Source organism: Prionailurus bengalensis, chromosome A2 (assembly GCF_016509475.1).
Source record: "Prionailurus bengalensis isolate Pbe53 chromosome A2, Fcat_Pben_1.1_paternal_pri, whole genome shotgun sequence".
Taxonomy (NCBI): Eukaryota; Metazoa; Chordata; class Mammalia; order Carnivora; family Felidae; genus Prionailurus; species Prionailurus bengalensis.
Genome location: NC_057348.1, coordinates 38949595 through 38966219, shown reverse-complemented (window position 1 = coordinate 38966219; position 16625 = coordinate 38949595). Strand labels below are relative to the sequence as shown.

General features: G+C 46.8%; 2 protein-coding genes across 2 annotated transcripts in view; one reads left to right on the top strand and one right to left on the bottom strand.

Annotated features, from left to right (window-relative positions):
- Positions 1-10062: 10062 nt before the first annotated feature.
- GPR27 (G protein-coupled receptor 27) lies at positions 10063-12623 on the bottom strand. Its single transcript, XM_043587933.1, has one exon. It carries the CDS (start codon positions 12545-12547, stop codon positions 11414-11416), a length of 1134 nt encoding a protein of 377 aa, XP_043443868.1. The 5' UTR covers positions 12548-12623; the 3' UTR covers positions 10063-11413.
- Positions 12624-13128: 505 nt separating this feature from the next.
- The window catches only part of EIF4E3 (eukaryotic translation initiation factor 4E family member 3), a 66543-nt gene continuing 63046 nt past the window's right edge, over positions 13129-16625 (top strand). The window contains exon 1 of the mRNA XM_043587935.1: positions 13129-13149. The gene's annotated coding sequence lies outside the window, so the exon portion shown is untranslated. The remainder of the gene's footprint in view (positions 13150-16625) is intronic.

Sequence of the window (16625 nt, the reverse complement as noted above, 5' to 3'; positions counted from 1 at the left end):
ACACATCTCCCAAGATTCGAGATGCCATTAGTACACTGTTCTTGAAGGACCACTCCTCCCCCCCCCCCCCCCGCATTATCTATCACCCTTATTCTGGTTCAGTTTGTCTGGGGTGAGGCCTGGGTGTTGGGATTTTTTTTTTTTTTTGGAAGCTACTTATTCGATTCTAAGGTGCACCCATGGTTGAGAGCCACCGAGAAAGAACAAAGGAATATGCTTTATAGAACTGTTGCTTCCCCATGAAACCCCTTTACAAGACACCTTTGTAGTTAGATGAGAAGTGGAAGGAGTAGCTAATGTCTGCCTTTTCTTGCCACCCTCAAAAGTCCCTGGGATCCTCAAGCATAAATGAATCTCTGTTTTGGGATGGTTTTTTTTTTTTCTTCTCCCACCACGACTTCTAGAGGGACCATCACAGAAGGGTCCCGCTTGAGAACTTTAGTGGGTTACATAGCTCATTTGAGGAGTCTATTCAAAGCTCCTCTGAATTACGTTAGGGAAGCAGGCCTGGGTGCAGCCTGGCTGGTGCTGGCTCTCCTGCTGGCCCTGAGGAGGCTGTGCAGCCAGCTCCCTTGGTTTGTTGACCTCGGTCATCCTCCAGGCATACCCTCCCAGGTGACAGCTTCTGAACTGCCCCCTCTCCTAGCCCCACATTCCTGTATATCTCCAGATTTCGTTCTATGTTACTGGAGCTATAAATCCTCAAAATACTTATCGCAGCAGATTGTAACTAACTCACATTAGTAAGCATTTTAATAAAACGTACATACGCCACAAGAGATTGAAAGGCAAGAAAGTAGAAAATCATGGGGCAAATGCCTGGGATAGGCTGTGTCATGTACGTACACAGTGTGTACCATTGTGTCCACGGCGGACTTTCATCATCATGAAGGCCTGGAGCACGCACTCATGAGCTGTGCCACAGCCAGGCAAAACCGGGGCTGCGCCCTGCAGGGGCAGCTGGGGGGTATTTCCAGGCATTCGCTCACTTTCATCCAGGATTTGTCAACACTGACGCTACTGACTTCCGGAGCCAGGCCAGTTTTTGTTGTGAGGCACGGTCCCATATTCTGTAGGCTGTTTAACAGCACCCCTGTCTCCTGCCCACTAGATGCCAGTAGTTCCCCTAAGCCGTCACACCCCAAAATGTCTCTGGCATTACCAAATGAGTAGGTAGGGGTAAATTGTCCCCCTACGAAACCCACTGGTGTCGTCTGAAGATACTTTGTATCTGCTCATATCAATTTTGTTTCAGTATCAGACAAAATTTGAAACAACAGTATTAAAAAATTAAACCCCCAAATGGGGGCTCTACCAAATAGGTATTCTAAAAACTAAAAAACACAAATAGAAAACTACCATTTATATTCAAAGGAATGGAAAGGTAAATACTTGATACATTTTAATAGCCAACCAAAGAAATACCAGTTGTGGGGTGCCTGGGTGGCTCAGTTGGTTAAAAGTCTGACTCTCGGTTTTGGCTCAGGTCATGATCCCAGGATTGTGGGATCAAGTCCCGTGTCAGGCTCCACACTGAGTGTGGAGCCTGCTTGAGATTTTCTCTCTTTCTCCCTCCGCCCCTCTCCCCCGGGGGGTTCACACGTGCTCTCTTTTTCTCTTTCTCTCTCTAAAGTAAAAAATATGTATATATTAAAAAAGAAGTGTCAATTGTATGTCAGCTGTATAGTTCACTGTTTCAAGGGAGAAATTTTTTAATAAGCCACTCATTAAAGCTTAAGGCCACAGGCTCAGATAACCTCAAGAGTAGATGAAAGATTTCACATCTTTGGAGTAGACTTCTGAGCAAATTTCCACATTGTTCAAATCCAGATTTCACCATCTTGATTAAAATGTGATATAATTTATGAAAAGTGTTTTTGTCGCAGAAATTCAAAAGCTTTACAAGAAAAAGTTGAAGAAAATTGTGGGTTTTTTTTTTTTTTTATTAAATGAGATTTGAATAGCTATTGAGAAGCTTCACAAATTGAGTTTTCTGAGTGCGACTGAGTACGGACCTGTTCCCATTAGGCAGGACTGAGGCTGGGCTTCAGTGTGTGTGGTTCAGCCAAGCAAAACAAAAACCTTTCATTATGGAAATATTTATACATGAAAGTAATCAAAATTGTATAAGACAGCCTCATGTATTCATCATCCAGTATCTTCTCAGCAGTCCCCATCTCAAAGCCAGCCCTACCTGACTGCTTCTCACCCCAGGACCTCTGCCTTTCCTGTGTGGCCTTGAAGCAAATCAGTCTTGTCCTCGATAGAAAGGGCCTCTTAGGGGAAAGGGAGCCACAGTCTTGTGTGTTACTGATGATATCAGTCCATTTTCTTTTGAGGGCAGCTCTCTGCTTGGACCTTGCTAGGGTCCTTTCACTGATCAGCCTATGCCCCTACCCATTTACTCTTGAGATACATTTTTCATATCCCAAGTTGGAGTTCAAAATGGAGGAGAAAAATATCTCAGGCCTGGCATAAGAACATACGAAAGAATATTTTCTCCTGTATAAAATTTCAAAAGAAAATAATTGCTGCTCAAAGTAAGAGACTCACAGGAGAATATGCCAACTATAGTGTTGTGATTGGGTTCTGGGGAGTTGAATGTCGTCTGCAGCCAATAGTCCTTTGGATAGCAAATGTTAGTATTCTCTATTAATTTCCCTGGGTTTGGTGAGAAGGATTTGGGAAAATCCTTGAAGACATGACTGGTAAACTCCATCTGTCTTCCCTAATTCATTCCTTTATTCTCACGTTCTCTTCTCTTCTCCCCTCCTTCCTTCCTTGCTTGCTTCCTCCCTTGATTCCTCTCCTCTGCCTCCTTCCCCTTCCCCCAAAAGTTTTAGCTAGGCACATGGCCACTCATCTAGCCATCTAGAGACTTCATTTACCAGTATCCTTTGGCTAGGTGTGGCCATATGACTGAGATCTTAGCAGTGGAATGTGAGCACCAGTCCTCTGCCCCACTTGCTTCAAAGGACATCATGCTCCACTTCCTCCCCAACAGGGAGATTCAGTAATTAACCTGGCTACTTTGAGCCCCGAGGGTAGGAGGCACTTGGGGAAGATAATGGAGCTGACCCACTAGCCAGTCGCTGGATCACCTCCTGAAGCAGGCCTCCAGAACCCCAGAGAAACAATTGGGCCACTCTTATTTTGGGTCTCTATCCAACACTTCCACCTCTCCCCTAATCAATCCTAATGGAGTCATTCTTTCCCAAAGTGCATCATTTCATTACACTTCAGATTTCATTCTGTGCCCTTGAAAAACATAGCATCCGTGTTTTCATTTAGCGTCTGTCCTGCAGAGAGTGGGATCAGCCCCCCACCCAAAACTGATGGGCACTTGGGGACTGGTGGTGACACACCCCCAAAGGATGTGACAAGATTTATGACTCCTGGGATTTGCTGGCAAGGGTGGGGCAGGCGCACATCAGTCCAGGGGGCACTAGGCAGGCAGTTTGGTTGTTTGTAGATTTCATTGTGATCAGGAGGCAGGGCCAACCTGAGAATTCCTGCCTGCTGGGGCTGGGTAGCTCGGCTGTAGGGCAAAAAGAAAAGGGGAGTCTGAGGCTTGAGAGCAGTCAGTGTTCAGACATCCATACTGGGGTTTTCCTCTTTATCACAGCCCTGAAATAATATCTTCATGAGAACCTGATAATCAAATGGAAGAATAATCATCAAACCAGTAATGGCTGAACTCACTTATGTATTTTGGTCATGAGAATATTAATTTTCCAAACCTAAGAAAATGCATAAATCCATTTCTCTGTGCCACTCCTCTTAATTCAAATATGTCCTCTATCCCTGGACTAAGAAATTTTGGAGACAGGGAATGTCTCTGAGGCCCTTTATGACTGTAAATTTTCTTAGGATGTTTAAGTGAATTTTAATCTCACCAAGAAGCGCGAGATAAAGGGAAGAGAAAAAAAGACTTTAAGTGACAAACTTTCAGTGAACAAAGCTGTTTTTTCAAGTAGCAAAAAGTAAAGTAATATGCCATTAGCAGAAGACTAATTATGCCTTTGTATAACTGTGTTCCTTTCAATAGAGGCAGGTTATTAAATATATATCTAAAGGTGTTTAATTCTAATACCTTTCTAAAACTTATAAGGAAACTTAGAAATTAAAAGGAAATCTTTTGTCAGACCACATGTCACCATACTCATAAAGGATTAGAACAATTATGCAAATCAAATTCTAGAAATAGCTCTGGGTATCCCATAATTCCTCAAGATAGATATGCAAATTACACTGCTCGTGACTGGGTTGAAAGAATTACACAATGTACAGTTACACTCTTTATGTCGCTATCCCTGATGAGAACCTGCGACAGGGGTTCCTCCCTGTCTCGTCTCCTTCTTCCTCTTCTACTAAGCACATTGCCATGCAAATTGGTCAGTGCTCAGGAAACACATTGGGGAAAATATATGGAGGAATAAGCGGGGAGAAAATAAAATGTGAAGTGACGAAGACATGGAAAAGTTTCATCTCCACATGCATTTTACATTTCATGATCTCTGGAGAATATTCTAATATGGCATGTATTAAGTCAGCATCGAAACTTTAATAATTTTCCAAAGCCTTTTGGAATTACAGCACGTCTGTAGTTCAGGAAAATGAAACCATTTATTGCCCTGACCAGGTTCCAACACAGGGCCTAACCAAAAAAACAATGTGCTCCTCTCACATATCATATCCTGGCATATCCTAGAAAGCTCTGTAGATTGGCACATTCAGGTAGTAGAAATCAATCAGGGAAATTTTTACATCTGTACTTAGCCAACAGTTTATATGTTCTCCACCTAGAGTAGACTGGTCACTTAAATCTTTATTTATAAATGGCGAAATTATTCCTCCTAGAAGCCAAGTAATATTAGCTTTAATGTACCTGTCTCCTTGATGTTACAGAGAAATGAGAGAATTGTATTTATGCCTTGACATTGCAGCTTAAAATGTTTTTGCATGTTTTCACCGTGTAATTTGAAGTGACTTCAAGACTTGAGGCTTTCAGATAACAAATTTAAAGCTGTCTGTTTCTCTTAGATGACTGCATGCAGGACACAGGATGCACTAAATACCTACTAAGGCTTTCCCCCTGCTTTTTCCTTGACCAAAAGCACAAAATGCCTTTTTCTGTAGTGAAAGCCTGCTACTCTTTCTTCTTTTGGCAGGGAAGTGGAGTGGTCTTCTTGAGGACTACCTGTTTCATTTCTGTTAAGTTCTGACTTGTCTAATTAATAATGGCTTTGCGGGCTCTCCTTGAAGCAAGATTTTATATAACAAATTTCCTCCATTAAAATGACCACATTCCTTACTGGCGCTTGGATATTTGGAGAGAATTGGAACAGAAAATGTTGAGCAGAGAATTACATGGTTCCATTTCACTTAGAGGACTTTATTTTTTTAAATGGACACCGGGGTGAGGAGAATGTGGGAGTCAGAAGGTAAGAAGAACCCAAGAGGAGGGGGAAGAGGAAAACTGGACAATTTTGTTCCAGTCTTCTGGTTTTTCCTCCTTTCCTCACTTGGGTAACCAGAGATCCCAGACAATTGATGATGATGTCTGATCTCCTCATTATCCCCAAGCGCCTTATCTAGGGCCTGCTTTGGGCATGTATTATGTTCTGACTTGATTTGTGGCTCGAGGCACGTTTGCTAGGTGTCTCCAATTAGCTTGCTAACTCATTAGCATACGGGGACCTTCCATATCCCCGTCTCCTCCTGCCCTGCCCAACACACAGAAACTGGCTGCTTATTAGCTTACAATACGAATTGATTACTGTCCATGGGTTTATTCAAGTGGTTTTCCATTTTCCTGTAACTAGATTTATGATGTCAAAATCTTAAACATACACTGGTCAAAACTAGCCTGGTAATAGGTAGTCTTTTTCATCTTCTAGGTTTATTTCATTCTAAGAAATCAGGTCAAAGTTCCTATTTTTCCAAAGGCAGGTTAATTCAACAGTCAACAGCAGGCTGAATGACCTGATAGTTGGAAAGAGTGAGTGAATTAAATAAGTCTAATTTTTTTTAACGTTTTAAATACAGTTCTAGGATATCAAGTATTCCTGTCAAAGGAGTGAAGGGAATCGAATATTTTAAGTACTGTTGCCGGTAATTGTTGCTTCAAAAAGCATCATTATTAGTGCCTGAAGCAATAGTAGTTTCTATTTCAAGACTAGGAGTCTATAGGTATGAGGTTGCTTATGGGATTTTTTTTTAATGTTTATTTATTTTGAGAGAGAGAGGGAGTTTAAGTAGGGGAGGGGCAGAGAGAGAGGGAGACAAAATCCCAAGCAGGCTCCAAGCTGTCAACACAGAGCCCAATGTGGGGCTCAGTCCCACAGATTGTGCAGTCGTGACCTGAGCAGAAACCAAGAGTCAGACATTTAACCCGCTGAGCCACGCAGGCATCCCATGAGGTTGCTTGTTTGGTTAAGCAGCTCACCTCTGTTAAAATAGATGCCTTTCTGGTCTGTTACCTTCACTGTGTTGACAGTATCTCTTCTCATGGATGCAACATGACTGCTGTGGCTCCCAATGCCAAATCCTCACCAAAAACACCCCCAAAGAAAGGAAGTGGTAGGGCTGGGTGAAGACAAGGGAGCTCTATTCTTGGGCTGGGTTGAACCCCCAGGGTCTTGTCTAAGTTGAGGAAAAGGCATAAAGAACCCCTTCGACTCAGACTAAGTTTGCTTTAACTTCTGTTCACTCCAGAAGCAGCTAAAAAGCAATGCAAAGGATATTATTGATTTCGGTCTAGAATGTGAGTGGGTGGAGACGGTTTCCCATTACCTCCTTTGCCCCTCATGGAGAGGGTCCTGAAGCTCAGCGGCCTTGGCAGGTGACACAGAATGACACATCTGCCAGGTGAATGGAGAACAGTATTTTACATCCACTGCACTTTCTAACCCCAGATATCTCAGCACACAGACAATTCAGAATGCCAGTAAGACCATAAACTTGCTACTCAACCCACCATGGCCCTCGGATCTAAAGAGTAGGTTTGGAGACTGGAACGTTTTGCAGGGTTTGCCCTAGAACCGTCTTCCCCCCTCCCCTCCCCCGTGGCAGCTAGTTCACTCCTAATGTCTAGGAATACACACCTTACATCTGAATGCTTAGTAGCAGTTGCATTGGGGAATGGGCATGAGGACTTTAGACACAAGGAACAATACATGCAAAGGCTTGACCCATTGCAATCTGTTCAGGGTATGGCGGTTGTGGAGTGGCTGGAGGGCAGGGCCTGGGAAAGGAAAGGACAGAGGTGAGAGCTAAGGGAGCTGAGAGCCACGGGCATACACGAGGATTCATACAGGTAAACACAGTGCACCAGGAGAGCCCGGAGGAGGGTGGCTGGGCCAAGAAAGGCTTGCAGAGTCTTGGATCTGGGTCCAGCACGAACCCAATGTTCACCAGGACCCAGAGGTATGGGTATACAGGTGAGTTCCACCTATGCCATCCCAGTTCTTAAATACTGCAAATATTGCCTCTGCTCTGGAGGGATTGGTGAGAGATTCCCAGACAGAGAAGGGGACATAGGTTTTCCAAGGAGAGCGTATACAAAGGTCATCATCAAAGGGAGGATGTCTTTGCATTCCATCCTGCAGGCCTTAGAAAGATGGTAAAGGTTAGACTGGATCCCACCCCCCCACCCCCCACCCCCATCTCTCTGGAAAAGGAAACCCTAGCTCAGCCCTAGGACCCAGCACCTGTTATCTTTTAGTGGGCAAGGCACTTGAGAAGGTAGGGGGTGGTGGTGAGATCCAAGACTTGGCAAAAGTAATTGTGCCATGTTTCACATCTTTCAAAAAGAGAAAGGAAAAAAGGAAAGGGAGAGAGAGAAGAGTGGAGAGAGGGAATAGAGAAGAGGGACAAAGAAAGAAGGAAAAGTAAAAAAAAAGTCAAGAAAGAAAAGGAAAGTGGAAACAAATATGGCAAAAAATGACAAGATTTGTCAAGGCTGGATACTAAATAGATTATTGTCATTGTTTATTGGCTTGTTATATGCTTCCCCACCTGAGATATTTCTTTTTTTAAAAAAGGAACAGTTAGGTGGAAATGTAAATAGATACCCTTTTTCTGCAAAGCTTATAGACATAGGATATCAAAACATGTAAAAATGCATAGTTTTGAACCAACAGTTCCATGCCAGGACATTCAGATGAAGATCTATGTACATGAAATCTATTTTCCATTGCCTCAAGTGCAGTGATTACCGGTTTATCTCACGGGAGAGTGGGAGGGGTGGAGACATGCTAAATAAACTTCCCAAATAAACAAATGTGCTATTTTAATAGAAGTCTTCCCCAAAGACTTTGTACCTGTCCGGCAATTGATGAGTATTCTGCAACGCAACTAAACTTTTTCTTGATGATGTTTTATTAATTAGCAATCAAAGTACATGTTAATAGATTCATTGATCCAAAAAGCTGAGGTGTGAGGGGCTTTTTGCATCTCTACACCATTCCCCTAGACAGCTCGTTTCTCTGCCTCTCTTTGTTCTTCTGTTTCTTTTACAGTTGACTGTCATTTCTCATTACTCTTCACCTGAACTCTCATTAGAAATCATCCACCTAATCAGAATGAAGCACAAAACAGAACCACATAATCGAATGTGTAGACATGCCATCTGAAGCGAATCTCTGTCTGAGGGGCACCAGGGTGGCTCAGTCACTTAAGCGTCCCACGCATGATTTTGGCTCAGGTAATGATCTCACGGTTCGTGGGTTCGATCCCCGGGTTGGGCTCTGCACTGACAGCACGGAGCCTGTGTGGAATGCTCTCTTTCCCTGTCTCTCTCTGCCCCGCCCTGACTCGTGTTTGCTCACTCACTCTCTCAAAACAAATACATTTTTTAAGAAATAAAATAATAAAGTAAATCTTTGAACAAAGGCCTGTTGGTATATCTCCAGCCAACTGGTGTGCTTCTTAAAGATGTTCTTTCTTGGATCCAACCACAACCCCTCCTAATAATCTCTGGACCATGCAAGCACTTCAGGTAATTCTTATGTATATTAAAATTTGAGAATCACGGGTTTATGGATTTTCCTGTTAAAAAACAACCACGAACTCAAATCCATATATAGAGAGCAGTCTGAACGGGTTGTCTCAACAGTCAGGTTGCTGCCTAAGGCTGAAGATATTCAGGGGTCAAATGGTTTGGGCCTTGCTCCATGCCAGGTGCTAAATAGTCTACAAATCACATGGGCTTAGTGACTTCTGTTCTTTTGAACTTGGATCCCTGGGAGGCGGAGGAGGGTTAGATGAAGAGCCTGGGCCTGTCTGTTTTTGGGTTAGCTGAGATTTCTGGCAAGTGGCTGTCGGATAATTAACATCTACCTGGTCTCACGACCTGGGGAGGAAGAAGGTAATTGTTACTTGTATTTTCCAACTATGAGACCATCTTCAGACTCTCTTCTGCGGACAAAAAAGAATACTGCTGACCGTTTATCAGAGATAAATTGGCCACACCCTCATTATGACTTATCCCTCTTGCACTGAATACTTAATAGTTCATATACAATATGAACTACAATAAATTTCAGCATATTTACTGTGCTCATATTTATTGTTTTTATCAAAATGATTGCTTTGCTCACACTCGTCTTCCGTATGTTTATTTAAAAAAGTTTTAGGGGCGCCTGGGTGGCGCAGTCGGTTAAGCATCCGACTTCAGCCAGGTCACGATCTCGCGGTCCGTGAGTTCGAGCCCCGCGTCGGGCTCTGGGCTGATGGCTCAGAGCCTGGAGCCTGCTTCCGATTCTGTGTCTCCCTCTCTCTCTGCCCCTCCCCCGTTCATGCTCTGTCTCTCTCTGTCTCAAAAATAAATAAAACGTTAAAAAAAAAAATTAAAAAAAAAAGTTTTAAAGCAATATATACTACTGCGTTCCTTTAAAGAAAAGATGTGCATCTTTTTATCTTGTATCTTAGCTAGACTCCAAATGCCTTAGATATTCTGATGGTCAAGAGCCATTCACTCACAGGATAATGGAACGAATACCGTATTTAGAAGTGTATCAGTACCAGTCACAGTCTCAAACAACAGCAACAAGAAACCACTCCAGAATGAAAATACTGGTATATTTGTATAATGCAAAGAGAAATACAGATATAAATCCTCAAAACGGAAGGTACATTAATAAAAATGTAGCATTATAAGCAAAAAATATTATACAGTACTTGCAGAATTTAGTCTTTCCGTTTAAGATTACAGTGTGTCTACCAAATATTTAAAAGTATGGTTGTCATTATTAATTTAAAATATCCATCAGATGAACAGCACAGCTTAACCTAGCAAACATTTTAAGGAAATGCTTTGTCTTGTAGAAGTAGAGTTATCATTATATTCCATTCATTGATACCATGAACAAAAGGAGAACAGTTTTCAAAGTGGAAATTAGTTTCATAAGACCAGAATAAAACTGGGCGTCTCAAAGCACAAGCTGTTTCCATAAACGTATTTTCATTTTTATTGGCAAAAAATACCTAAGCAATTCTGACTTAGTTCTGACTCTGCTTCCCAGAGCCTTCCCAATCCGTGAACCACAATCAGTACAAAAACATGCAATACTGGGTTTTTTTTCTCCACACCATCACTGACCAAAACACTTTTACTCTTTTTAAAAGTTACAATTTTACAGAAATGTTTCCACTCAAGATTGGTATAATACAGAGAGCAGTTGTTGCCGCTGATGTGTATTTTTCTAGTAGTACAAAGTAAGGTAGGAAACAAATCTTGTCACTTGTCACTGCTGAAAAAACACTGCCTCGCTACTTTACGCTCCCATTTCTGCTCTTCAAATTCATTACCGATACTGAACAAAGTTTTCAACGCTTTCAAAGAACCAGAGCAGCACAACTGACCCCACGGCCGGCAACTCAAGGGGGAACTGACGACAATTTCCCCTCCCCCCTTTCTCCTGCTTCCCACAGAAGACCCTCAAGAAATCAAACTTGTGAAGTCCCCTAGGTTCCTCTACTTCACTGCGAAATGTAATGCCACTTGAGGTTGTCAAAAATAGCTTCTGTAGAAAACTGGCCAAGGTCTTTAGGAAACGTTGCATGAAGAAAATTAGTGTAGGCTTTATTTAAAAAAAAAAAAAAAAAAGGAACACATGGAATAAAAGACGTCAGTACCAGTACAAAGACTCCAAGGCCTATTGTTCAGGATGAAAATATACTTAGTAGGACAAATGCACGGAGCTGGAGGTGGGGCCGGAACATCGAAACCCATCCCTCCCCCCCCCCCACCAAAAAAAAAGTAGTCTGTACAATCCAAGTGCTTAACCACTTTGAGAGTCATTTTGAAGGCAGCTTAGAAAATTAATAAGGGGGCATAAGAGAGAGAAACGACGTCACTGTCCGAGCCAAAGGGAAAGGCCGGGTGGGGCGTACGAGGCAGGAGAGCCCCTCACAAGCCGATGCCTTTCAAATCGCAGGGGAGGGTGGCCTGGGTGGTCTGGGGGCTCTGGCAGCAGGGGAACTGGGCCCTGAAGCAGTCCCTCAGCTCCCTGTTGAAGAGGAAGCACACGACAGGGTTGATGCCGGCCTGGGCGAAGGTGAGCCACACGGAGGCCGTCAGGTAGGCCTGGGGGACGGCGCCGGGCCGCACCAAGACCCGCAGGTAACTGGCCACGACGTAGGGCCCCCAGAGGAGCAGGAAGAGCAGCGTGACGGCGTAGAACATCTTGCACAGCCTCTTCTCCGTCTTGAACTCCTCGAGCACGAGGAGGCGGCGCGCGCCGCGGCCGGGCCCCGCCGGCCGGATGCCCACGAGCGCGGGCGGCGTGGGCCCGCGGCCGAAGCCCGCCGTCCAGTTGGCGGCCGCCTGGCCGGTGGCGCCGGGGCCGTGGAAGGTCCAGTCGTGGCTGACGGCGGGCACGAGGCGCGCGGGCCGCATCTTGCGGCGGTCGTGGATGAAGAAGAGCAGGCGGAGGTAGACGAGGTGCGTGGCGCCCACGACCACGGCCAGCAGCAGCAGGAAGCCGAGCGCGCCCGGGGCGCCGTCGGGCCGCTGCTCCAGGGCGCACGGCGCGTCCTCGTCGTCGCCGCCGCCGCCGTCCAGCACCGGCGGGAAGGCCGCGGCCAGCGCCAGCGCCCAGGCGGCGCACACCAGCATGGCGGCGCACGGCCAGCCGGCCAGGCGCTCGGCGTAGAAGCGGTGGTGCGCGATGGCCAGGTAGCGGGTGACGCCCACGCCGAGCAGCAGGAAGGCGGCGTGGAAGCAGAACAGCGCGGCCAGGAAGGCGAGCAGCTTGCAGCCCAGCGCGCCCGGCGGCGCCCCCGCCGCGGCCGCCGCACGCCGCGCCGCCAGCATGACGGCCGGGAGGCAGGCGAGCGCGCGCAGCCCGTCGGCCAGGCACAGGTCGAGCAGCAGGTAGTACGGGGCGCGGTGCAGGCTGCGCTCCCGCACGATGAGCAGCGCGAACAGCACGTTGCCCGCCAGGCTCACGCACAGCAGCAGGCTCAGCGTGGCCAGCTTGAGGCCCAGGGCGGCCGCCTCGCCGCCGCCGCCGCCGCCGCCCGGCTCGCTAGCGTTCGCCATCGCGGCCTCCCCAGGCCGTGAGCTCCGCTCCGGGGCCGCTCCCGGCCTCGCCGCTCCCCAGGCCCGCCCGGCCCCGGCTCCGCCGCCGCGCGGGCCCCGGGGCGAGCTCCCCGGCCGGCGGGGCTCAGCCCGCGGCCGGCTGGCCCCTCCCGGGCTCTCCGAGCCGCCGCCGCGCCGCCGCCATCTCAGGAATGATGCGCGCAGGAGGCGACGGCCACTCCCTGCACCTTGGGCGCCGCGGGCTTCACTGCGGACAGGGCCGTGCCGCCGCCCGCAGCCCCCCGCATCCTCCTCCTTCTCCTCCTCCGCCGCCGCCGCGCCTTTTGGCTCTGCCCCCCGCCGGGCCCGCCGCCGCCGCCGCCGCCGCCGCCGCCGCCGCCGCTGCCGCTGCTGCCGCCGCCGCTGCCGCCGCCGCGGAGCCCCCTCCCCTCCGCCGGAGCGCGCAGCGTGGCCGCCGCCGCCAGCCCCGCCGAGGCAGCCCGCGCCGCCCGGGCCGGGCTGGGCTGGGGGGCGCCGCCGCGGGCAGCCGCGGGGCCGGGAGGCGGCCGGGAGGGAGGCAGGGCCCAGGACGCAAGGTGGCGACAAGTCGCGTTTGGCCCCAGGTAACGGGGGTCCGGCGGCGGCGTCTGGCGCCCGCGCTGGGGTCACGGTGGCCGTGCGCAGGGGGGAGGTGGCTAGGGATGGCAGGGTCGGGAGGCCTGGGGGGAGGGGGGGCGGGCAGGAATCTGTGGGTAGAGCCTTCTGCCCACTAGCTAATGATTAACAGTAGTGATCGTCACCGTCGTAATCATGTAGCCGCCGACGTTCAGGTGAGCACCGATGTGGGTGGCAGTGTTCTGGGCAGCTTTTCAAGCGTTATCAACCTGACGTTCACAGTGACTGCAAAGTTGCTTCTTTTCTTAACCTCACTTAGTACCTGAGGGAGCAGAAGCTTAGGGCTCAAGGGAGTTGCGAGCCAGTAAGTGGCGGATTCGAGTATCTCTAGGTCTAATTTCCAGGGCTGGACTCCCCGCGACTCTGCAGCGAACCGTGCTCTCGGCCTAACCCGTGGTCCCAGTGAAGACATATGTGAGGGAAAAGAAATTCAGCGTTTTCTCTTAAGTGACCTGGAAGGTGCACCCCATAGCCCCCAGGGAGTCTGTTTTCTGGGTGAGCCTGAAAGGGCAGCCGATCTTCCGATCCTGAAATTCTCTCAAGGCTTTGCTCGCGCCGTCCCCCAGCCTGGTCCAGCAGGCTGCCCCCCACCCCACCCCACTCTTTGGGGCCATCCTTCTGACCAGGCCACCTTACTCTGTATCACTGCCTGATCATTTATTTTATTTTATTTTTTTATCTAGCGCTTATCATTTATCATTGCATAGTTTTATTCGTGTTTTAAAATTCTATCCTTCCAGCCAGTCTCTAAGCTCCATGAAGGCAAGGGACCATGTCTGTTTTTTGTACTAGTCTATCCCAAATGCCTAGCGTAGTACAGCCAGAATTGAGAAATATGTTGTTTCTCAGGTACACTCACTTTTCTTTTATGCAGAACATTATTTATTGCCCACCTACTATGGACATGGCAGGCACTTTGATGGACATTTCCAGGAAGACATAAGATCATAGAAAGCCTTGAGTGTCAGGCTAAGGAGTCAAAAATTTCATCTGTAAGCAGTGAGGTGCCCTGAAGTTTTCCAAGGAGAGTGACATTGTTAGAACTGTGCTTCAGGAAGATTCTTTTGGCAGTAGTGCTTAATTAAGAGGAAGGACAGAATAGACCCTGAAAGTCTAGTCCGGAGCCTCAGACTTTAATGTACACAGATATCCCTGGGATGCGGTTAAAATGCAGATTATGACTCAGTAGGTCTGGGATGGAACCAAAGATTCTGCGTGTCCAACACGTTGCTAGGTGATGCTGTGTTCCTGGTCCACACACCACACTGAGTAGAAAGGACCTCAAGGACAGTTTGGACCTTTTGCGAAAATCTAAGTGATGGCCAAAGACTTAGGACCCCTAAGTGGCCAGGAGCAAGTAGGCAGCTGACCAGGAAGTCTGCAAATATCTGTTGACAGCAGAGAAAAATAGATTTTGGAGGATATTTTGGTTAGGAAGTGTGTTTTGATAAGGGTAGCTTAAATATGGACATGAGTTTCTGAACAAGAAGTCCAGAAGTCAATGGTTGCTGGCGTTCCATTATTGGCTCAAGGACTGAATTTCTGAAAGTCTTTTAGTCCTTCCCGTATGATCAGTAAGGTGCTGACTCTCCAGCCATTGCTTCTGCATTCCAGGCTGGGAAAAAAAAAAAAAGGGAAAGGGCAGTTGGAAAGTGTTCCTGCCATCCAAGTAGGCCCTGTCTGAAGAGCATTTCAGAACTCCTTTGTTACAGCAAACACCAACACAGTGTTGGCTGCCATCCCCCAGCAGGAAGGGAGTTTGGGAAATTGGTTTTGTTGTTGTTGTTTTGGGTGTGTGTTTTTAAACGTCGATTGATTGATTGATTGATTGATTGAGCAGGCAGGCGCAGGAGCCAGGGAGGGGCAGAGAGAGAGAGAGATAGAATACCAAGCAGATTTCCTGCTTGGAAACCAGATTTCCTGCTTAGCGAAGAGTCCAGTCTCACACCTGTGAGATTGTGACCTGAGTGGCGATCAATCTGAGGCTTAACCAACTGAGCCGTCCGGGCGCCCCTGTTGTTTTGTTTTTAAAGCCAGGCACATAGCCATAGAGAATGAGATCCTGTCTTGATGTGGACCTTAGTACTTGGGGTGCTTCTGCCCTGAGGAAGAGGTGCCTTTCTTAGAACTCACACGAAGACGTCATATCTAGTTCCTTTATGGTGGTATTATGGCGACCTCTGTTTACTGAGTTGTTACTATGTGCCATGCACTGTGTTGAATACCTGACATGTGTTACTGCATTTAATCATTATGGGGACCATATGTAGCAGATACTGTGACAGGCTTCATTTTGCAGATGAGGCAGACAGGTTAATTTGTTCAGGCTTTCCCTACACGGACATGTGAGGGCTGGGATTGGGGTCAGAGCCTGAACTCATAAAACTTTGTATATATTGCCTCTTTATCGTAACTGCAAAGAAAGTTATTGAGTTTCTAGAAAGAAAAACAATCAAGAACAACTGATGTTCACGTTCACGGAATTATGGCACCTTCAGGGAGGGAAGGAATTTTCAAAAGCACCTAATCTAATACTTTTATTTGATACAGAAAGTCTCACTAATGGCTGCGTGGAAAGGAGAATCCAGATCTTTTCATTCCTAGGTCAACACCATTCCCACTTAGTTGAAATAATAACCTTATTTGCCCTAATGCACACACGACATTGGATAAGTCACTTCACCTCATGGAATCTCACATGTTCCCATTTACAGAATGGGACGGTGGACCAACTGAATTCTGAGGGTCTTCAGTGATGAAATCCAGTTTGTATATGAGAAAATGAAAGTGAAATGGTTCTATAACCCCAAATGGGGAGAGTTTTTTCCAGAAAAGGACACAAAGGAAGAGATATTCGTCTTTTATCATTTAGATTTCTCTGTGTTTCCTACTTTTTTGTATGGTTCAATATACTTTTCTTTGGGGTTTGAGATTTGGTTTAGTCATTTGCCCAGGATCAAATAGCAGAAGCAGCAAAGAAAATATATAAATCTCAGCGTTTATATGACTGCTGCTTTCATTCTCAACATTTGTTCAGTAGATTAATACTTAAGGAAAAGCTATGAACATTTTATTGCCAGAATCAACTTATTTTCCTTTTACTGTTTCTAGGAAGCATCCGAGAAGACTTTAAAATAGTTTCTTAGGGATGGACTTAAGTTCCTGGATCTCAAAGCAAAACAGCTCTATGAGATTTTTCTGTGCCTTTTGCTTATAACCAAACTCTTCCTTCCAAAATTCTGTTTGCTTTAGATAGAAAAGTTGGGATTTCACCGCCAAATCAATGATGTCACTTCTTTGCTGCACATGTAGACAGTGTGAGTGGTAATGGGAATCTAGACTGTTCGGAGGAACTGGCTGATGACAGATACAGTCAAAGCCATGGGTCCAATGGTCATGGGAATGAATTTGGCTGATGACTCTT